This window comes from Lampris incognitus, chromosome 4 (genome assembly GCF_029633865.1).
Source record: "Lampris incognitus isolate fLamInc1 chromosome 4, fLamInc1.hap2, whole genome shotgun sequence".
Classification (NCBI taxonomy): domain Eukaryota; kingdom Metazoa; phylum Chordata; class Actinopteri; order Lampriformes; family Lampridae; genus Lampris; species Lampris incognitus.
The window spans coordinates 61,844,483-61,868,653 of record NC_079214.1 but is presented as its reverse complement, the minus strand read 5'-3'; the positions used below and the strand labels follow the sequence as shown (position 1 = coordinate 61,868,653).

Sequence of the window (24,171 nt, the reverse complement as noted above, 5' to 3'; positions counted from 1 at the left end):
ACCTGTCAGTCCCAGTCTGACAACCAATCTGAATAGTTTATTTAAAAAAATGCTCTACACCCACTAAAACAGCATTTTCTCCATAGGGGAGAAAGAGGCGTGATGAAATAATTCGAAATTAATTGCTTTTGATTTTTTCTTCTTCCAACGTAACTTTATCTACACCTGTAGTGTAGGCAGAAATCACACTGCAGGTGGGCACAGAGAACATCTGAGGAGGGCGCTAGTCAGCAGAGCATGGGAGTAAGCAGTTTTTACTCAGCTCTTCCACCCTCGTTGGATCGAAATAATAAATGTTTGCTTTTTCTACCGCTATTAACGGTGGCAAATAACTCATAAATCTCTGAATGATGGTTAAAAGCAGGAAAAAGACCCAAAGGATACCAGATACTCTTTCGGGAGTGAAGATGATAGACTGCCGAACAAGCTAGTTAGCTTGGTTCAGCTAGCCCCAGGGACCCCCCCCCCCACAGAAACCCCTTACAGAGGAATCCTCATTGCCCATCCTAGAGGCCATTAGACAAATGGAAAAATCAATGAACACAAGGTTTGATAACTTGGAGACCGAGCTGTGTGCACTCCATCCATTATCCAAACCGCTTATCCTGAGTAGGCTCGCGGGACGCTCTCTCTCTACTGTGAAAATGTTGTGTTGAACTTCAAGCGTAAAACATCATTTTAAAACAAGGCTTCAACACTAAAGCTGATAAAGCTGAATCAGCCCAGAGGGCAGCGGCCCAGCACGGGAAGCAAAGCAGCGTGTTTACAACCCGATGTGCCGCCAAAACCAAGCTACAGAGGGCAGCTATAAAGCTGTCCAGTGCTTTGCTTAACACGGGAGGCCATTCTCTGATGGACAGCATATAAAGAAGACTTTCCTCAGCAGGTCGCAGGTCATATTTGACGGGTTACCAAAGACACGATCATCAAAAGGACCAAAGAAATGCCCGTTTCTGTGAGAACCGTAGAGAGGCACACCAGACACCAGCAAACTGCTGCATTGAAGGATGTGCCGGTATTCAGCGTAGCTCTTCACGAGAGTGTGGATGTAAATGATGCTCTACATCAAGCAGTGGTTACCAGAAGTTGTGACAAACAAGGGTCGCACTAAATCAATAAGATTGAATTAATTTTCTTTTGTGCCCTAGTAATTTCCATACATTTGCACAAGTGTGTGTGTGTGTGTGTATGCAGAGTGCAGATCTTTTGGCATACAGAATCTAGACAGGGAGACAGGCAGCATCAGCAGCAAATAAATCAACAGATAAATGCTCATTATGAAAGTGAACTGGCCCTCGGGGCTGTGGTTATTTTGAAGTGGCACGGGACAACCCAAAAGGTTGCCGACCCCTGATCTAGATCCCACGTTTCTCAGCAATCTTCCAGTTAAAGTTACTGATCACATAAAGTATCTGGGAACCACTATTCCCAAACACTCAGACCTGCCTTATAAGTTGAACTAAGGAGTTATGATTGATAAACTTAGGAGTGATATTGAATACTCAATGGCTGGCTGAATTAATGCCATAAAAATGGCGACTTTGCCTAGGTTTTTGTATTGATTTAAAAAAAAATCAATTTTTCTGCCTAAAGCCCCCCCCCTTTTCCCCCAACTGTATCCAGCCAATTACCCCACTCTTCTGAGCCATCCCGGTCAATGCTCCACCCCCTCTGCTGATCCGGGGAGGGCTGCAGACTACCACATGCCTCCTCTGATACATGTGGAGTCACCAGCCGCTTCTTCTCACCTGACCTTGAGGAGTTTCACCAGGGGGACGTAGCGCATGGAAGAATCACGCTATTCCCCCCAGTCCCCCCTCCCCAAACAGGTGCCCTGACCAACCAGAGGAGGCGCTAGTGCAGCGACCAGGACACATACCCACATCCGGCTTCCCACCTGCAGACACAGCCAGTTGTGTCTGTAGGGACAAGCCGGAGGTAACATGGGGATTGGTGATCCCCCCGTCGGTAGGCAACGGACTAGACTGTCACGCCACCCGGACGCCCTAAAGAAACTCATTCTTGAGGTTTGGAACAAAGAGATACGCCCCTGTTTTGAAACCCGGCTCACAGAGTTCTCTAGTACTGTATATGTAAGGAGAAAATCTGACATGAGATGTTGGGGGAAAGTGAGTAAGTTTAAACAGACATGGCAACCCTTCCTGGACTGGATCACAGCACTGAGGGGATCCACAAGACACCTCCATGACTTTGACTTTTATTTTCAGTTACAATTGTGTTTATATAGCTTTCAAAACAATGTAATTGTGTAAACAGACGACCACGGAAACCTATGAAGAAGACCACAATTGTTTTTTTGGGGTTTTTTTTGGGGGGGGGGGGGTTTGCCTTACACGTGACGGGAGGGGTGGGAGGAGGCGGGTAATGTTCCCCTTTGTTAACTGCTTCGGTGTTTTGTCTTCCTCTCTTTTTTGTCCGAAAAAGTTATAAATAAAATATATTAAAAAAAAAAAGTTTTTTAAAAATGACACTTCAACATAATCTGGCATGACAGCCACATAAACTACACACCCACACCCACTGATGGTGGAGGCTGCCACGCAAGGCCCCAACCTGCTCATCAGGAGCAGTTAGGGATTCGGCGTCTTGCTCAAGGACACTTTGGCACACTCTGGAGGAGCTGGGGATCGAACCAGCGACCTTCTGATCACTAGGCGACCCGCTCCACCTCCTGAGCCATTCCGCCCCCTGTTATAGTCCAACGAGTTAGTCAGTTCTGTTCCAGAGGAGGAGGATCCCGTTATCCAAGCCGCTTATCCGAATTTGGGTCAAGGGATGTTGGAGTATATCCAGCAGTCGTTGGGCGGCAGGTGGAGAGACACCCTGGACCGGACAAACCGCCAGACCATCACAGGGCCCACACACACACACACACACACACACAAACACACACCCACACACACGCATTCACACCTAGGGACCATTTAGTACGGCCGAGTCACCTGACCCACATGTCTTTGGACTGTGGGAGGAAACCGGAGCCCCCGGAGGAAACCCACACAGACACGGGGAGAACATGCAAACTCCACACAGAGGACGACCCGGGACCACCCCCAAGACTGGACTACCCCGGGGTTCGAACCCAGGACCGTCTTGCTGTGAGGCGACCGCGGTAACCACTGTGCCACCGTGCTGGCCAAGAAATAATATTGAGATTTTTTTTTTAATTCGCAGCTAAACGTGTAGATTTTTTATGATTATGCCGGGTGTGCCGGCTTGAGATTTAGATGGCTCGGGCACATCCGGGCACAGCCGCGGCAACACGGTTGGTCAACACGCTTCATAGATGCCTGGAAAATCCATAAAACTGCCAAAAATGGATATATACGATTCCTTTAAACCAAAAGCCAGCTCTGCTATGGTGATGTACTCCACGGTACGCTACGGAGCGGGGGTTTTTGTGTACTGTAGTTTTCACCTGCTGTTATGGACTCATTCATCTCCCAAATCTGCAGGTCAGCAGGTGTTGCTGAGATCATTTCGCTGTAAAACTGCCCTATTTTCGTTGACATCTGACCCCTCAGCAGGCAAACCGGCTCATTAATACGACGCAAGCGGTCTGTCGGTAAGACTGGCCTACCGGTCGGGAGGACTCTGTAGTCCGGCCAGCAGTCAGGACCTCAGCAGCCGTCACGGTAAGTCCTCCTTTAACTCCCACCACCCTTTCAGGTTGACGTCCTCAACTTTATCACCACCATATGGTCTCTGTTAGGCCATTTCAGCGTAATCCAAAGGATTGTTTTTGCCCAAAAATATGTCAGCAGTGTACAGCCAAATAAAGAAGAAAAGAAATAGGCGCTGGGCGCGGTCGTGTGCTTTCGTACCGCATGTGCTTCCAGGAGAATTTACAAACTGCTATCAGAGTTATTGCAGGGGTATATATCAGCAACCCACCCTACCCCAGCGTGGAACAATGGACGGCGACTCGACGCAGGAATGTGTGAAAGTCTGCTGAAGCCGGTGGAGTATCTGTTTTCACCGGTAGTCAAATGTCAGGCCTAAATGTTGCAAATGGACCGAGCAATATGTAAAAATACTGCGTCTCACTTTCCTGGCTGTGTTTTTGCTGGCTAGGCTGTCTGTGGCGCTCGCAGGGATAAACAAATAAGGGTCCCAGTGCAGGCAAATCGGGCCCGACTAGCAGGCTGCGGAGATGCCCAGGTGTCTGCGAGCGGTTTGCAAAGAGTGCAGCCGGCGAAGCTTGACAAAATGATCTAATGGGGTCCTTTCAGGAATCAGGAACACTATTTGTGGGCTGGGGGAAATTGTTTCCCTCAGCCCACAGCAGTGCAGCACAAAGACAAAAACACATATCCCAAAACTACAAGAACACACATATCCAAATTAACACATACTATATCCAAACTAAAAAAAAATCCCTGTCCAAGAGAGTGAATGCCAGCCAGGATGACTGTCGGAACTGCCGGTCTGCATGGGCTAGCAGTTAGCTAGTTAGCTAGCTGTCAGACCACCCTCGGTGTTTCCTCCTCGGGCGCAGCGCCGGTCAGGGCAGTGGTCCTTGGGCCCGCCAGACGTAGCAGTCCAGGCTCCGCCAGCCGATCCAACGCCAGCTCTCCCAGCCAGACACCCTCAACACACCTCCTCGCACTCCACACGGCGACACCAAAAAATACCACAGTCAACGACAGGTGAGGCCACTGCCAGACCGCCCCCGGTGTTATCGGAACTGCCAGTCTGCATGGGCTAGCAGTTAGCTTAGCCTGCTCTGCTTCCGCGTCCTGTCAGACCGCCCCCAGTGTTATCGGAACTGCCGGTCTGCATGGGCTAGCAGTTAGCTTAGCCTGCCCTGCTTCCCCGTCCTGTCAGACCGCCCCCGGTGTTATCGGAACTGCTGGTCTGCATGGGCTAGCAGTTAGCTTAGCCTACCCTGCTTCCCCGTCCTGTCAGACCATCCCCGGTGTTATCGGAACTGCCAGTCTGCATGGGCTAGCAGTTAGCTTAGCCTACCCTGCTTCCCCGTCCTGTCAGACCGCCCCCGGTGTTATCGGAACTGCCGGTCTGCATGGGCTAGCAGTTAGCTTAGCCTACCCTGCTTCCCCGTCCTGTCAGACCGCCCCCGGTGTTATCGGAACTGCCGGTCTGCATGGGCTAGCAGTTAGCTTAGCCTGCCCTGCTTCCCCGTCCTGTCAGACCGCCCCCGGTGTTATCGGAACTGCCGGTCTGCATGGGCTAGCAGTTAGCTTAGCCTGCCCTGCTTCCGCGTCCTGTCAGACCGCCCCCGGTGTTATCGGAACTGCCGGTCTGCATGGGCTAGCAGTTAGCTTAGCCTGCCCTGCTTCCGCGTCTTGTCAGACCACCCTCGGTGTTACCTCCTCGGTCACAGCTCCAGGCAGGGCGGTGGTCCCTGGGCCCACAGGACGCAGCAGACCAAGCTCTCCCAGCCGATTCAGCGCCAGCTACCTCAGCCATCAAACGAAAACTTTTTTGTGTGTGTGGCTATTACTATCATTACTATGAGCACAAGTACTACTACTAATCTTAATGATATTAATGGTACTATAAAGAAAAAGTATTAGCCATTATAAGCGGTCTTCAGGGGAAATAAAGTGTTCCTATGAAACAAATGCTTTTCCACTGTCCCTGTCCAGCATGCTCATTGTCGGGCTTGAAATGTTCAAAACCTGACTCATAACACATTTGTTCATGAATGTATATAGTTGATTTTCCACATTCACAGCAAGTGACTTGTAAGCCATTGGTTCGATTTTGATTTTATATTCATGTCCAGTAAGAATTTGATTCTGTACGTTTATTTTGTTGTTACCAGGTAGATGTGTCTGAATTCATATATAATGCCCCCCCCCCCCCCGGTTTTCCTCCTCCCCAGTTGTACCCATCCAATCACCCCACTCTTCCGAGCCGTCCCGGTCGCTACTCCACCCCCTCTGCTGACCCGGGGAGGGTTGCAGACTACCACATACCTCCTCCGATACATACGGAGCCACCAGCTGCTTCTTTTCACCTGACAGTGAGGAGTTTCACCAGGGGGGCGTAGCGCATGCGAGGATCATGCTATTCCCCCCAGTTCCCCCTCCCCCCAGAACAGGCGCTCCGACCAACCAGTGCAGCGACCAGGACACATGGCCAAATCCAGCTTCCCACCCGCAGACACGACCAATTGTGTCTGTAGGGACGCCCGCCCAAGCCAGAAGAAACACGGGGATTCGAACTGGTGATCCCCGTGTTGGCAGGCAACGGAATAGACCACCACACTACCTGGACACCCATGTTTTGTTTTGGTTTTTTAATTTTCAAGTCCTGAACTGTGTTTAATACACGGTATTAATTTCTGTCTGCTGTTCTCTGTGTCACATACTGGATGGGGAAAATCAACAATGACCATGTATAACGAATATTTAATCATTTTTAGTCACTTGTGGTGACAGCTGCTTTTCCCTCCCAAGAAAAGATATGAAACTAGATTCATCCACTGGCCTTTTCAACGTCCATATTTACTTTGGAACGAGCTCCCTCTTTTCTGACTGTTGTTGTTGAGAGGACTTGGTGTTCGAGATGTGGGAGCGGGTTTAGACAGGACTTTCACCAAACCAGACTTGGAGACAGCGGAGTTTCTCCTTCGTGGGAAGTTAAGGTGGCTGATGATCATCTGGATTAATGACCGCGTTGATTAATGACAGTGAAAATAAACATACCAGGACTATGGGACCCTAGCTTCCTCTAGGACTGTCAATATAAACACATTCCAACTCTGGGATCAATACCAGTATGTGGATGTATGTGTCTGTACACACGTGTGTGTTACTGTGTATGTGTGTGTGTGTTGAAGAGGGTGGGGTCATGTGAGCCAGCTCTCGGGCAAGCCAGACATCACATTAGCGGCTTACATAAACACCCAGAAGCCGAGTCACCACGAGCGTTCATATTTCATGGCGGTGACGATGAGGCCGTGCGGTGAGAGAGGAGGATACTGTGCGAGGACCAGGATGCAACACTGTCAGCGTCACCGCCGTGATGACACAACGAGGCGCTGACAGCATGGGTGGACCACTGAAGTCAGCGTGCAGGGAAACAGGGCAGGTTGTCTTTAGCTGCACCATGCGTGACTAAGACGATGTGCTGCGCTTCTGCGAGGCCTTGAGGAAGGTCGCTTCAAGTACAAAACACCCGAGTGCCGGTACCGGCGAGGCCGGTACCGTTGGCATGTGTATCGGTGAACCCTCGGGTTTTAAGTTCTGAATTTCTATAGCGAATAGAAACTACCACCTGCCTCCTCCATACATGTGGAGTCACCAGCCGCTTCTTTTCACCTGACAGTGAGGAGTTTCGCCAGGGGGGCGTAGCGCGTGGGAGGATCACGCTATCCCCCACCCCCCAAACAGGCGCCCTGACTGACCAGAGGAGGCGCTAGTGCAGCGACCAGGACACATACCCACGTCCGGCTTCCCGCCCGCGGACACGGCCAATTGTGTCCTGTCGGGACGCCCAACCAAGCCGGAAGTAACACGGGGATTCAAACCGGCGATCCCCGTGTTGGTAGGCAGTGGAATAGACCGCTACGCCACCCGGACGCCCCCACGTGCTCATTTAACAGCAAGAAAGATACGGGTCCCCGATTCCTAAAGCAGATCTGACCCGTTCCTGTCAACGGGTGGCAAAACAGCCCACTGGACTGGACCTGATTTCATCACACTGGCTCCGCCTCAGCACCCGTCCGGCTCCGAAGGCATCTAGAATGTTCTGCACAAACCACTTTAACCGTCCGCGATACACAGCACAAGTCCGAATGTTGTGCTGGAACCCTACTACTTTGATTCAAGACGTGTTTATGTAGGCTAAGATGCAGCCCAAAACACGTTGTCGGTTGGAACGTCAGTGTAGTGGGAGCCTGAATCGTAACCTAAATAACCACAAGTACAACAAAAGCAACACTACAACAAAACAACACAATAAGTGAGATCGTCCGGTTTGATGGTGTTTATCATACTAAGGGCACCTACATGCGATGCTTCCACTCACCTCCACGATGTCGGAGTTGGTTCTGCTCTCGTGGGGTTCGTTGTACTCGGTGTACTTGAGCAGCACCTTGTCCATGTCGGTGCTGGCGTACTGGAACAGCTTGTTGGAGCTGTTGAAAATGATGAGGGCGATCTCGCAGTCGCACAGAACACTCAGCTCATAGGCCTTCTTCATCAGGCCAAACTTCCTCTTTGTGAAGGTCACCTGGCAGGAAAGAAAGACGGACACGGGCGGACATCATGAAGCCTACATCATTTGCGTGTTTCATTTGCATTTTCTCGTTAGGCGGACGCGCTTATCCAAAACAACCTACAGGAGAGACGGCAATTAGCAGATAAAACCCTTTTCATGTGGCAACCTACAGGCATCTCTGGGGAATGAATAATAAATAATAATAATAATAATTATTATTATTATAATAAAATGTATATAGCACTTTCCTTAACAATGTTAAAAAGTGCTTTACAAACGAAATCAAGCCAGACAAGGAAAAAATGAGAATAAGACCAGAGGCCATGAGCAAATATCATCCATCCATCCATTATCCAAACCACTTATCCTGCTCTCGGGGTCGCGGGGATGCTGGCGCCTATCCCAGCAGTCATTGGGCGGCAGGCGGGAAGACACCTTGGACAGGCCGCCACGCCATCACACAGGGTCCACACACCTAGGGACAATTTAGTACGGCCGATTCACCTGACCCACATGTCTTTGGACTGTGGGAGGACACCGGAGAACCCGGAGGAAACCCACATAGACGCCGCCTGGATTCGAACCAGCAACGTTACGACCGTGTGGCCGTATGTGCTGTAACCATTCGGCTACGTAGGCGCCCCTTGGTATGTTCTTTTCCCCAACTGGACACCAAACCTCTCGGGAAATATAGGGGTTGCTTTACAGCACATATTAGTATAGCAAAATCACTGCTCCTCATCTGTGAGCATCGCTCCTCTTCTTCTGTGGCAGTATTCGGAGGTACGTGTTGTAGTAAACGCTCCTATCTTGTTGCTAGACTACGAAGGAAAAAAAAAAAAACCTCTCGGTGGTCTTTGCGACAGTGACATAAAAGACGTTGCCGAAATGCACAGTTACCTGATGCCACTTCAACTTTATAAAAATAACCAACTGTGAGGAGGTCAAAGGTCAGCCCTGCTAAATACTCCTGTTCCTTAAATAACTGAAGAGAGAAATGCTAAAAATAAGTGCAAAGGAGAGAGATAATGGGGAGGATTTTTTGATTAAAGGACGTATTAGTAGCAATACTGCCACTAATGATAATTACAATATCATCAATAATAATACAATAATGATAATAGTAACTACAAAAACACATTAGTGTGGCAAAATCTCAGCGCACAAAGGAAAAAATGTTGTTTAACTCATGTTACCTTCCATTTAAATTAACCTTTAACCCTACAAAATGGTTTATAAATTTAGATATGCTTATTGTCTTAGACACACTAGTTGCAGTACAACAAAGTACCAAAAAGGACATTTCTTTATATATAAATCTTTAGGATTGGAAATATAGAAACAGCCAAACAAAGCTTCTTGCACCTATACAACTAGATGCTATTGTAATTTCCCATAATTACTGTATGTTAGCATGCAAGTGTGGAAAAAAGCAAGCATGAAAACAATACACAACACAAAAATGTCCCTTTTATTTTCTAAATTTCATTTGGATTTTCCTACAGAAAAGATCGACTGTAGGAGAAAGTCAGATGAAGTACATCCATCCATCCATTATCCAAACCGCTTATCCTGCTCTCAGGGTCACGTGGATGCTGGAGCCTATCCCAGCAGCCATTGGGCGGCAGGCCGGGAGACACCCTGGACAGGCCGTCACGCCATCACAGGGCCGACACCCACACCCACACATTCACACCTAGGGACAATTTAGTACGGCCGATTCACCTGACCTACATGTCTTTGGACTGTGGGAGGAAACCGGAGCACCTGGAGGAAACCCACGCAGACACGGGGAGAACATGCAAACTCCACACAGAGGACGACCCGGGACGACCCCCAAGGTTGGACTACCCTGGGGCTCGAACCCAGGACCTTCTTGCTGTGAGGCAACCGTGGTAACCACTGCGCATCCGTGCCACCCACCTCATGTGGCCGTGCCCGGCTGAAAGGGCGGGGTGGACCTGAAAAGCCCACTGGGGGTGGGGTGTATGGACGGGTAGGTGAGGGGCCCCCACGGCTGGGTTTGGTTAGATGAAGTACAATTCAAATGAAAGTAAAAACAACACGTGACCTCAGTATGACCTCGTTTCATTCTTCATCCTTTAGTTCACAGTGTTTTACCCAGGAGCATCATGGGTAAATTGTGATGAGTTGCAATGACTGTGCTGATTGTGAAGGGAAGGAAAGGTGGCCAGTGATTTATGATGGTCTATTCCGTTGCCTACCAACACGGGGATCGCCTGTTCGAATCCCCGTGTTGCCTCCGGCTTGGTCGGGCGTCCCCACAGACACAATTGGTCGTGTCCGCGGGTGGGAAGCCGGATGTGGATATGTGTCCTGGTCGCTGCACTAGCGCCTCCTCTGGTCAGTCCGGGCGCCTGTTCGGTGGGGGGGGGGTAGCGTGATCCTCCCACGTGCTACGTTCCCTCGGCGAAACGCCTCACTGTCAGGTGAAAAGAAGCGGCTGGCGACGCCACGTGTCGGAGGAGGCATGTGGTAGTCTGCAACCCTCCCCGGATCGGCAGAGGGGGTGCAGCAGCGACTGGGACGGCTCAGGGAGCGGGGTGATTGGCCAGGTACAATTGGGGAGAAAAAGGGGAGAAAAATTCAAGAGAATAAAAAATAAAGGGCATGAACAAGTGTGCAGTTTGTGGGGGAAACAGGTGAATTACACACATCTGCTGAAGAACTCTGCCTTTTGGTTGCTGGCGTAATGGTTTAAGATGTTTTGGCCAGCCAAACGCACTTGGAGTGTACTTGTGAAATCACTGTAAATCTCATTTACCAGTTTTTTCTTTGCTCCCTAGCCAGACACCATAAAGTTCAGTGTTGAGAAGCGCTAAGTTTTAAAAGCATTGACAACATAAGTGCTGTTACAACCCTGACCTGCCCAGTTTCATTTCCTTTTTTGATGGGGTGTGTTGTACTGTGCTGAGAGAGCATGGTGACTTTCACCTTCTGATCATCACAGAACATGTAATGACCTAAAACCTGGGCAGCAAAGAGACCTTGATAGAGAAAACACCCCGTGATGGAGTGAGGACAGGTTCAATCCACACAAAAACCATGTGCCCTCGAGCAAGACACTGAACCCACAACCGCTAGCTTAATGTAAATCACTCTGGGTGATGTGGCAGCTAAATGCTAAACAGAAGAGGAGGTTTGTGAGACAGGCTACCCAGGAGAGCACCTCCCAGTCTCTTGGACCCTGGATCAGACTGAAGATCCACGGCCCATGCTGTATTTCAGTTCTGGTCAGGAATTTGCAACCTTCCTCATTTCAAAACCTAAAACAACAACCACGTACGACACAAAACCCACACAGCTCTCAGCTTGTACACTGCAATGACAGGATCAGTTAGATTTTTTATCTTTTTATTTTGATATACTTTAATGATCCCCATAGGGAAATTGCGCTCTGCATTTAACCCATCCTAGCTGTGTAGCTAGGAGCAGTGGGCAGCCACCATGCAGCGCCCGGGGACCAACTCCAGTTGGTCTTGCCATGCCTCGGTCAGGGGCACAGACAGGAGTATTAACCCTAACATCCATGTCTTTTTGATGGTGGAGGAAACCGGAGCACCCGGAGAAACCCCACCACAGACACGGGGAGAACATGCAAACTCCACACAGAGGATGACCTTGGACGACCACAAGGTTGGACAACCCCGGGGTTTGAACCCAGGACTTTCTTGCTGTGAGGCAACAGCGCTAACCACTGGGCCACCGTGCCGTCGAATATATGTCTTAAATCTGCTATCCGTAACATTTCTCCATTTGCTATACATTATGTTGTCCATCTGGATGATGGAGTCAGGTTCCATAATAATACCAAGTCATCTTTTTGGGCGGGTGCGGTGGCCCAGTGGTTAGCACTGTCGCCTCACAGCAAGAAGGTCCTGGGTTCGAACCCCAGGGTTGTCCAACCTTGGGGTTCATCCCAGGTCGTCCTCTGTGTGGAGTTTGCATGTTCTCCCCCCCCCCCCCCCGTGTCTGCAGTTGGTTTTCTCCGGGTGCTCTGGTTTCCCCCACCATCAAAAGAAACATGTATGTTAGGGTTTATGCTCCTGTCTGTGCCCCTGAGCAAGGCAATGGGAAAGAACTGGAGTTGGTCCGCGGGTGCTGAATGATGGCGGCAGCCCACTGCTCCTAGCTACACAGATCTCAGCTAGGATGGGTTAATTTGCAGTAACTGAGTTTCCCCAAGGGGATTAATAAAGGAAACATGATAACTTAATTTTCAATGGTTGGAGACACTCTCCAGTCTCCCTAGACTGCTGTTGAAATGTTTTGACCAGATAAGACGAACACTGGTGCAGCATCAACACACGTGTTGGAAACAACTCAAGCAGGATTGTTGTTCCAGAAAAGACTGAAATGTGATGCCGGCGTGGCCATGCTTCTCTCTGGCAGACAATCGATATAACTGTAGAACAAGGAGGCGATGTAGTTTGATGAGGTCTAGATTGCTTGCATTAGCTCTGGTCCAAGGATCGCATTTTTGCAAGGGCATGGACTATTTACTGGTGAGCTGATGGCACCCGAGCCACAATGGCTGCTACGACTTGTTTTTAGTCCAAAGAAAACCAGAGTCAACAGGTCAATTTCTCTCTGCCTCCTACAAATAACTATATGACAACACTGTTCTACTGGAATATGGACTGATTGTCCAACACATCATCACATTTCAAATGGAGAAAATAATTCAAAATCTTAGGGATAGCAGCCTTAGAATAAAAACGTGCCTTTTTAGCACGTAGTTGTAGTTCTATTATTTGCATTGCATGAGTCCCACATTTGCTCAGATCTGCTATGACTACAATAATAGGACAACGTGATGCAACAGTTGAGCTGGTATTGACCCACACAGTGTAACAGTAGGCAGCCCCCCTCCAGCTCAGGGGAACCGTGAGCCTGCCTCTGAATGTATAAGTTAGCTGGCTGACAATGAGAGGTCAACACTGCAAATGGAAGGAGAGAGAGAGAGAGAGAGAGAGAGAGAGAGAGAGAGAGAGAGAGAGAGAGAGAGAGAGAGAGAGAGAGCGAGAGAGAGAGAGAGAGAGAGTTGCAGCAGGTTATAGCAGAGCCAGAAGCACTGATGAGAGCAGGGGAAATATGGAGCCATTGATCTGGCTGTAACACGATATGAGAGAGCGAGTAAAGGATGGACCAGGCCAGAAAATCAAGTACAACCAACATGTTGTGATGCTTGCTAGTGTGTTCGTCTGTATGTGTGCGTTAGAGAAAGGAAGAGAGAGAGTATTTGTACATATGTGCATGTTTATGCTTGCTCAGTGGCGGTTCTAGCTTGTATGGTGCCCTGGGCAAAGTTCCCCCTTCAGCTCCCCCCCCCCATCTCCCCAACAATAAAAAACACGTCTACCCCCCCCACCAAAAAAAAGCAACATTCTGCACTAACCGTAATTTTTATTCAGACATTTGGAATAACACAAATAAATAATCTTAACATTTAGACTCAATAAATATAAAAATATGATACTCGTAAAGATCAAAAAGAGGTAACAAAGACAAATAGAAATAAAAAAAGAGAATTGAATTATAACACCATTACCCTATTGCTAACAAATAGCACACAAATAAAACCATTACTACTACTACTACTACTTTTGGCTGCTCCCGTTAGGGGTCGCCACAGCAGATCATCCGTTTCCATCTCTTCCTGTCCTCTGAATCTTCCTCTGTCACACCAGCCACCTGCATGTCCTCTCTCACATCCATAAACCTCCTCTTTTCCTCTTCCCTGGCAGCTCCATATTCAGCATCCTTCTCCCAGTATACCCAGCATCTCTCCTCCACACATGTCCAAACCATCTCAATCTTGCCTCTCTTGCTTTGTCTCCAAGCCATCTGATGACCTGAGCTGTCCCTCTAATATACTCGTTCCTAATCCTGCCCTTCTTCGTCACTCCCAATGTAAATCTTAGCATATTCAACACACAAATAAAACTAAATTGCATAAATCCTATATCACACAAATACAATAATACGCTTATAAAGAAGAGAACCTGATTATTACACTTCAAATAAGACTCAATCACACAAAATAAATTGCACAACTGCCATCTAAACCCTGACCTTTCTTGCCTTCCTAGATGCAAAGTCATCAATGACATCATCATAAGAAATCTGCTCAGCAATTGCATGGTTCATACTGATGAAAGCAAGGCAGCTAAGGTGTTCCTGTGGACCTCAGGTAGGATTTGATGAGCTTCAGCTTTGTAAATCTCCACTCTGCTTCAGCTATGGTCACTGAAACACTAGCGCCAGAATAGGGGGGGGGGGCAACGAGACGTTTTGTCCCCCCATTTTCAGGTGTTATAGTCACAGTTCCTGACAACATCGCCGTCCAATGCACAGGAGACGTTGACATGGCAAGACTCCACACACACTAGGAAATGCTCCTGAGCCTTTTGACGTCCCACAACTCTGCGCTCAACTCTACACACATCACAATAGTCACCAACACCACCACCCTTGTTGGTGTTGGCAGCAGCCGGAGATGCGGCAGGTGTTTTTAGTGAGGTAGAGAAGCTACTGCATCTCTACCTCACGGTGCCAATGCCACAGCCAAGCGGAGTTTCTCAAGTCTCCATTGTTTGAAGACCTGCATCCGAGCTACAATGACAGAGAAACGGCTCAACAACCTGCTTTTCCTGCACAGCCGCAAAGACCTGACTGGTGACTTGGACGTGAACAACGTGCTGCATGTGTTTTGCTTTGGGAGTGATTGGTGCACGCTCTACTTTGGAAAATAACAGGGGACCAAACCTCGCTCATTCCTTTTACTGCAGTTTCAGCAGGATTCGTTGACAGACATACAGCCATGCATGGCACAATTGTGCCCTGCTTGCAGAATCCTGAAGTATGAGGCCTACTGGTGATGTTTCCTTATTACAAAATGTCATTCTTAATGCTACCTGTTGAAATATTAAATTGAATGTTTTAATTACCACCGCCCACAATAGCGGCCAAAAATTTCTACTTTTCAGGTAAATTAAATTAATTTAATTTTTAACAATTCACTTAACACTTCATTCAATAATAATTCAACAATAATTAAATAATGGTAATTTAATAATAATAATAATTTAATAATGATAATAATTGAGTAATTCATTTAATTTCTAAGAGCTAATAAATACAATACACTTGCTGAAGAGATTTGCGTAGTGTCACATGTCTAGGGGAGTAAATCTCGCTGTGCGACGGTGCTGTATATATCTGTACATTAGAAGCCATGTTGGATGCAAAGAATCAGCGTCAACAGGGCATGGATTCTGCTTCTCTTTCGAACCTTATTAAGAAAACATACTGACTGACTGCTTACAGTGTAAGAGTTCTCAGGGCGATAAACATAAGGGTCTGTATTAACAGGAGCCAGGACACTGCTTTTGAGTCAAACTTTTTTAGCCGCTTTTTGGCAGACCACCGCCTTAGAAAAAAAAAAGGAAAAAAAAGGGCTGTTATCCGAAAGTCTGAAAGCACCCTGATGAGAAGAGGGACTGTATTTCTTACCACATTTTAGTCACACAAAAACAGCAGGCTCGGCTGAGAATGAAAGGGAGTTGATGTGAAGAAGTTCACTAGCCTATTACGTCATCCAAACCTGGATGCCCCCCCCCCCACTTCAAAACTCGCTGCTCTGGAAGAGTAAGACAAATTGTGAGAGCAGTCCACAAATTCAGGTAAACTTCTGAGAGGTCCATTTCATGTATATATATATATCAGCAGCTCAAATAGGGTCATGGTCATGAACAGGACCGGCACATCGGTTCTGCTGTTCTAGGTGAAAAACAATTATGCCGCCCTCTATTGCAACGTACCATACCAGCAACAACCCGCAAAGGCCAACATGCCATGGAGGTATGGGAGAACTTAGGCATGATGGAACCACAGGACCACACCTTGTTTTTGTCAATCTTTTCGTCTTAGTGTCAGTATCTAATGTAATATCAAATGGCTAAAGTACAATTGTAAAACTTATTGTAAAAATCACAGATGAATAGGCTCGCTAGCCCTTGGCTAACGGGTTGGACCCTTTAGTCGACTGGTTAGCGCAGTCGCCCGTGGTGTGGGCGACCTGGGTTCGTGTCCCGGCTGCAGCGGTTCCTGGCTGCCCCTAAATTCGCTACAGTATTAATAGCTGGGGTGTCCAGGTGGCGTAGTGGTCTATTCCATTGCCTACCAACACGGGCATCGCCGGTTCGAATCCCCGTGTTTCCCCTGGCTTGGTCAGGCGTGCCTACAGACACAATTGGCCGTGTCTGTGGGTGGGAAGCTGGATGTGGTTATGTGTCCTAGTCACTGCACTAGCGCCTCCTCTGGCGCCTGTTCGGGGGGGAGGGGGAACTGAGGGGGATAGTGTGATCCTCCCACGTGCTACGTCCCCCTGGTGAAACGCCTCACTGTCAGGTGAAAAGAAGCAGCTGGTGACTCCACATGTATCGGAGGAGGCATGTGGTAGCCTGCAGCCCTCCCCGGATCAGCAGAGGGGGTGGAGCAACGACCAGGAGGGCTCCGAAGAGTGGGGTAATTGGTACAACTGGGGAGAAAAAGAGGGTAAATTAAAAAAAACAACAATAACATGTTAACAGCTAAATGGAACAGATAGGCAGAATATAACTGACGAAGCGCAAAATGTCACGGATGGGGATTTGGATATGGAGAAATAAAAGATGCATGACAAGAACCAGCTAGCACAAACAAGCACGGACATAATGTATATTTTAAAACCGTCAGTCCCACATCTACTGAAAATGAGCTCAGACCCAGTCTCATAAGGGGGGATATAAATACTTGAGCATATTCAGTAATTGGGTTAGAAATGTTTGCACAACTCGAAACCTCTCTCATTAACCGCTTTCTTTTTACGAGTGAGCAAGGGTCGTTCGTCCTGATGGAAACCTGGAATGAGCCCTCAAAAACACTTCACAACAAAGCCTCCAAATATCATCTTATGGTAACACTTTAGTATGGGGAACGTAGTCACCATTAATTAGGTGCTTATTAACATGCAAATTAGCAACATATTGGCTCTTAATTGGTCATTATTACATACTCATTAATGCCTTATTCTGCATGGCCTTATTATACAACCAGTAAGCCATTAACTATGTGTTTTCCCTCTATAACCTCAGAAGTATTGCTTATTAGTAGTACCATCTCAATATGCTTTGCTTAGTATGGCCTTTATAAGGCGGTAGTACCACAAGAAGAGTTATTCTCCCTTACTAGCACTTAATGAATATGGTCTGTTCTTACATAACAAAACACAAAACTACAAGTGTTCATAGTGTTAAATTGCTGTAAATTAAGTTTTTGTTACTTAGAATATGTTCCCCATACTAAAGAGACATCTTGATCATTACTAATTCACTAGTAATTAAGTTTTTTTATGTTCCCCATACTAAAGTGTTACCCATCTTATATATACCTTGACACTGAGGAAGAACGTTTACCTCCCTCATTCGCTCAGCTATGTTCCACATCTTCCAAAGCTGAAACAAAAACATCACTTTAAAAAGGAGAGCAGGAAGCTCGGGTTGTCTGTTGACATGACGCTAACTCTATTCTCCTACAGATCAGATTCTCAATATTTTAGATTAAGTGAATAATCAATAGTAGGTGATATACACTCACCGGCCACTTTATTAGGCACACCTGTCCAACTGCTCGTTAACGCAAATTTCTAATCAGCCAATCACATGGCAGCAACTCAATGCATTTAGGCATGTAGACATGGTCAAGACGATCTGCTGCAGTTCAAACCGAGCATCAGAATGGGGAAGAAAGGCGATTTAAGTGACTTTGAACGTGGCATGGTTGTTGGTGCCAGACGGGCTGGTCTGAGTATTTCAGAAACTGCTGATCTACTGGGATTTTCACGCACAACCATCTCTAGGGTTTACAGAGAATGGTCCGAAAAAGAGAAAATATCCAGTGAGCGGCAGTTCTGTGGGCGAAAATGCCTTGTTGATGCCAGAGGTCAGAGGAGAATGGCCAGACTGGTTCGAGCTGATAGAAAGGCAACAGTAACTCAAATAACCACTCATTACAACCGAGGTATGCAGAAGAGCATCTCTGAACGCACAACACGTCGAACCTTGAGGCAGATGGGCTACAGCAGCAGAAGACCACACCGGGTGCCACTCCTGTCAGCTAAGAACAGAAAACTGAGGCTACAATTCGCACAGGCTCACCAAAATTGGACAATAGAAGATTGGAAAAACGTTGCCTGGTCTGATGAGTCTCATTTCTGCTGCGACATTCGGATGGTAGGGTCAGAATTTGGCGTCAAAAACATGAAAGCATGGATCCATCCTGCCTTGTATCAACGGTTCAGGCTGCTGGTGGTGGTGTAATGGTGTGGGGGATATTTTCTTGGCACACTTTGGGCCCCTTAGTACCAATTGAGCATCGTGTCAACGCCACAGCCTACCTGAGTATTGTTGCTGACCATGTCCATCCCTTTATGACCACAGTGTTCCCATCTTCTGATGGCTACTTCCAGCAGGATAACGCGCCATGTCATAAAGCTCGAATCATCTCAGACTGGTTTCTTGAACATGACAATGAGTTCACTGTACTCAAATGGCCTCCACAGTCACCAGATCTCAATCCAATAGAGCACCTTTGGGATGTGGTGGACCGGGAAATTCGCATCATGGATGTGCAGCCGACAAATCTGCAGCAACTGCGTGATGCTATCGTGTCAATATGGACCAAACTCTCTGAGGAATGTTTCCAGTATCTTGTTGAATCTATGCCACGAAGGATTAAGGCAGTTCTGAAGGCAAAAGGGGGTCCAACCCGGTACTAGCAAGGTGTACCTAATAAAGTGGCCAGTGAGTGTATTTCTTCCAGAGTTGTTTCAAAGCTCTAGAGAGCAGAATGTCGCTGGACCAATAGACAGAAAGACAGACGGACAATGGCCACTACTTCCTGAGTCCCACTACACGTCCAGGTGGCCCTGCATCTTTGATCCATCGTGGTGGCTGGTTGATCCATCTTCAACGCAGAACGTATGGGAACAGTTTTTTATGATGTTATTTGAATAGTAATGGCTGAGAGTTTGAGACTGGTGAGGGAGGGTTTGTAACTTTAAGATCACTGGTTCGTGTCCTCCGGACAGAAAACAAATGATTGACATTTGCTGCTTCCTCACACCTTCATTTGCCATGACCAAACAGTAGTAACAAAAACAAAGGAAGACTAAGTTATTCTTTTAGCTCTGGAGACTACACAACACACACACACACACACACACACACACACACACACACACACACACACACACACATTAATAACAACAACTAATCTGTGTACACCATCTATGATGCAAGAAACATCTAACAAAGAGAAGAGATGGGACGAGACGGGATGAGACAAGGAGAGAAGAGAAGAGACGAGACAGGACAAGACGGGACGGGATGAGACAAGGAGAGAAGAGAAGGGGACAGAAGAGAAGGGAAGAGACGAGGAGAGAAGAGGACAGAAGAGAAGAGGAGAGGACAGAAGAGAGGGGAAGAGATGAGGAGAGAAGGGAAGTGAAGAGAAAAGAAGAGAAGAGAAGGGAAATGAAGAGAAGGGGACAGAAGAGAAGAGAAGAGAAGAGAAGAGAAGAGAAGAGAAGAGAAGAGAAGAGAAGAGAAGAGAAGAGAAGAGAAGAGAAGAGAAGAGAAGGGAAAGGAAGGGAAGGGGGACAGAAGAGAAGAGAAGAGAGGAGACAAGATGAGATGAGAAGAGAAGGGAAGGGGACAGAAGAGGAGAAGAGAAGAGAAGGGAAATGGAGAAGAGAAGAGAAGAGAAGAGAAGAGAAGAGAAGAGAAGAGAAGAGAAGAGAAGAGAAGAGAAGAGAAGAGAAGAGAAGAGAAGAGAAGAGAAGAGAAGAGAAGAGAAGAGAAGAGAAGAGAAGAGAAGAGAAGAGAAGAGAAGAGAAGAGAAGGGAAGGGAAGGGAAGAGAAGAGAAGAGAAGAGAAGAGAAGAGAAGAGAAGAGAAGAGAAGAGAAGAGAAGAGAAATGAAGGGAAGGGGACAGAAGAGGAGAAGAGAAGAGAAGAGAAGAGAAGGGAAATGAAGAGAAGGGAAAGGGGACAGAAGAGAAGAGAAGAGAAGAGAAGAGAAGAGAAGAGAAGAGAAGAGAAGAGAAGAGAAGAGAAGAGAAGAGAAAGGAAGAGAAGAGAAGAGAAGAGAGGGGAAGAGAAGAGGACAGAAGAGAAGAGAAGAGAAGAGAAGAAAAGAGAAGAGAAGAGAAGAGAAGAGAAGGGGGACAGAAGAGAAGAGAAAAGAGGAGACAAGATGAGATGAGAAGAGAAGGGAACAGAAGAGGAGAGAAGGGAAGAGAAGAGAAGAGAAGGGGACAGAAGAGAAGAGAAGAGAAGAGAAGAGAAGAGAAGAGAAGAGAGGAGACAAGATGAGATGAGAAGAGAAGGGGACAGAAGAGGAGAGAAGGGAAGGGAAGAGAAGAGAAGAGAAGAGAAGAGAAGAGAAGAGAAGAGAAGAGAAAAGAAGGGAAGGGAAATGAAGAGAAGGGGACAGAAGGGAAGAGAAGAGAAGAGAAGAGAAATGAAGAGAAGGGAAGGGAAATGAAGAGAAGAGAAGAGAAGAGAAGAGAAGAGAAGAGAAGAGAAGAGAAGAGGACAGGAGAGAAGAGAAGAGAAGAGAAGAGAAGGGGACAGAAGGGAAGGGAAAGGAAGGGAAGGGGGACAGAAGAGAAGAGAAGAGAAGAGAAGAGAAGAGAAGAGAGGAGACAAGATGAGACGAGAAGTGAAGGGAAGGGAAGGGGACAGAAGAGGAGAAGAGAAGAGAAGAGAAGGGAAATGAAGAGAAGTGAAAGGGGACAGAAGAGAAGAGAAGAGAAGAGAAGGGAAATGAAGAGAAGTGAAAGGGGACAGAAGAGAAGAGAAGAGAAGAGAAGAGAAGAGAAGAGAAGAGAAGAGAAGAGAAGAGAAGAGAGGAGAGGAGACAAGATGAGATGAGAAGAGAAGAGAAGGGAAGGGGACAGAAGAGGAGAAGAGAAGAGAAGAGAAGAGAAGAGAAGAGAAGAGAAGAGAAGAGAAGAGAAGAGAACAGGAGAGAAGAGAAGAGAAGAGAAGGGGACAGAAGGGAAGGGAAAGGAAGGGAAGGGGGACAGAAGAGAAGAGAAGAGAAGAGAAGAGAGGAGACAAGATGAGACGAGAAGAGAAGGGAAGGGGACAGAAGAGGAGAAGAGAAGAGAAGAGAAGGGAAATGAAGAGAAGGGAAGAGAAGGGAAGGGAAAGGAAGGGAAGGGGGACAGAAGAGAAGAGGACAGGAGAGGTCAATTTTTCCCCAACTTCAGACCACAGGGTTGAGGACAGAAAAGTGCTCTTGTGATTTGAGGACCATCGGTTCAAATAATTAAGCTGGGGAAAGTGGGAAGGGGAAGTGACTAACTTTGTCCCCATTAGTTAAATGAATACCTCCACAGGGCCCCTTCAGCAAGGCACTAACGGCAGCAGAGGATCCTCGTGGTTATAAAAACTGTTTATGAAATGTCATGCTACGGAAAGCTTCCCTAGAGAAATAAAGGCTTAAGAAAAACTCAAACCATAACACTTAACAACATCCCACCACATCCAAGCCAATAATAGGCCATCAAATGTGGAATCAAACCGGCATTCTGGGAATTTCCCTGTTCTCCTACCTTATTACAACCAGGTCCCCCAATCAAACAAAAATCAATCGTTTAGCTATGAATAATTGAGCACAAGCAACACCAGAGCACTGCTAAATATTGACAGTGCTTTATGGTTATCATCTTCCCTCATCCATATTTCATGGTGTGTGTCTTACTCCCCCATGTGACTCACAGGTAACCGGCTGCTCACACAACCCTGAAGTTGGGTGAGCTAATGGCTCCGAGATCCTGACTCATCTCTCGGGAAGTTTCCATTGTGACTGGTAGCTCCAACGCCTCACAAGGGGCGGCCATGTTGGTAGAGTCACAGGCCTCCTGCAAGCTGTTCATTATCATCACCCCATCCCCAGGAGCTGTGACCTGGTGACCCGGCGCGCCTCCCTCCCTCACCATCTGTCATCATCCCGATGGCTCACAGCATGAATCAACCTAAAGAACAAGGTATGGATTTGCAGCCAACGTGCAAAAACTAACTATCTGAACGAGACTGACAAGTCTTAAAAACTCTCACAGAAATATCAAGAATCATTTACACATCCAAGAACTGACTACATGGGGATTTAATCTTAAAAAGAGCTTCTTAAGAAGTAAAATAAGAAAGCTGTTTTTGTAGAACTGCTTTGAGTGGTTTCTTACATCTAATAACTGCATGATTAAACTTAACATGTGCTTCAGACTAGATAGCATATCTCAAAATCAGTGCAGTTTAGTTTGTCTGTGAATGTTCTCATTCATCCAGGTCATGGTTATCCAAAGGAGTTGAATCAAGTGCAACTGGACTTGGTTATATATCCGTGAAGACGTTTCGCCTCTCATCCAAGAGGCGAATGCTCTCATCTCTTGGATGAGAGGCGAAACGTCCTCACGGATATATACCAAGTCCAGTTGCTCTTACCTAGTTAAAATACTTTACTGCATGGGCAGATTATTTTGCTCGTTTCTGGTATTATGCTAATTTTTGTCTTGCTTTTGCCGTGGCAGTCTTGCTTGCCAGGGTCAACACATTCACAATCAATTTTCTTAAACATCTGTTTATTGAGGGTATACTGACCGATGACTATTTTTGGTGACCTCACCATGAAAGTTTCATATATCTCTCAACATTCCCATGCTCACTGCTCTGTTGGCCATTAGGAGCTGCTAATAGAAACTGTAAAACAGAAACTACCAGTGACAGGCTCCATCAACACCTCAGCACTTAGGACTTAATACAGAGGTCCAAATACGACGGATGACCTGTTAATTCCATGAAAATGAACCTGGCTAAAAAATAAATAGACGTTTCATGGAAACCTGTGATTTTGAATGTGTATATTCAGTAGCGATCACGGATAGAGATGGAAATGTGCTGACAAGCGAGGAGAGTGTGTTGAGAAGGTGGGAGGAGTATTTTGAGGGGCTGATGAATGAAGAAAATGAGAGAGAGAGAAGGTTGGATGATGTGGGGATAGTGAATCAGGCAGTGCAGTGGATTAGCAAGGAGGAAGTGAGGGCAGCTATGAAGAGGATGAAGAGTGGAAAGGCAGTTGGTCCTGATGACATACCTGTGGAGGCATGGAGGTGTTTAGGAGAGATGGCAGTGGGGTTTTTAACCAGATTGTTTAACACAATCTTGGAAAGTGAGAGGATGCCTGAGGAGTGGAGAAGAAGCATACTGGTACCGATTTTCAAGAACAAGGGCGATGTGCAGAACTGTAACAACTACAAAGGTATAAAGTTGATCAGCCACAGCGTCAAGATATGGGAAAGAGTAATAGAAGCTAGATTAAGAGGAGAGGTGATGATCAGCGAGCAGCAGTATGGTTTCATGCCACGAAAGAGCACCACAGATGTGATGTTTGCTTTGAAAATGTTGATGGAGAAGTATACAGAAGGAGAGAAGGAGGTACATTGTGTCTTTATGGATTTAGAGGAAGCATACGACAGGGTGTGCTGAGAGGAGGTGTGGTATTGTATGAGGAAGTCGGGAGTTGCAGAGAAGTATGTAGGAGTGGTGCAGGATATGTATGAAGGAAGTGTGACAGTGGTGAGGTGTGGTTGGAATGACAGATGGGTTCAAGGTGGAGGTGGGATTACATCAAGGATCGGCTCTGAGCCCTTTCTTGTTTGCTAATGGTGATAGATGAGATCAGGCAGTAATTTCCATGGACTATGATGTGTGCGGATGACGTTGTGATCTGTAGTGAAAGTAGGGTGCAGGTTGAGGAGAGCCTGGAGAGGTGGAGGTATGCACTGGAGAGAAGAGGAATGAAAGTCAGTAGGAGCAAGACAAAATGCATATAT

At 47.0% G+C, this 24,171-nt stretch overlaps 1 protein-coding gene across 1 annotated transcript in view; it reads right to left on the bottom strand.

Moving 5' to 3' along the window:
- LOC130111265 (myocyte-specific enhancer factor 2A-like) overlaps positions 1–24,171 on the bottom strand; it is a 116,918-nt gene that overhangs the window by 49,447 nt on the left and 43,300 nt on the right. Inside the window, exon 3 of the mRNA XM_056278392.1 lies at positions 8,020–8,223. Coding sequence (XP_056134367.1) covers positions 8,020–8,223 — 204 coding nt within the window. The remainder of the gene's footprint in view (positions 1–8,019; positions 8,224–24,171) is intronic.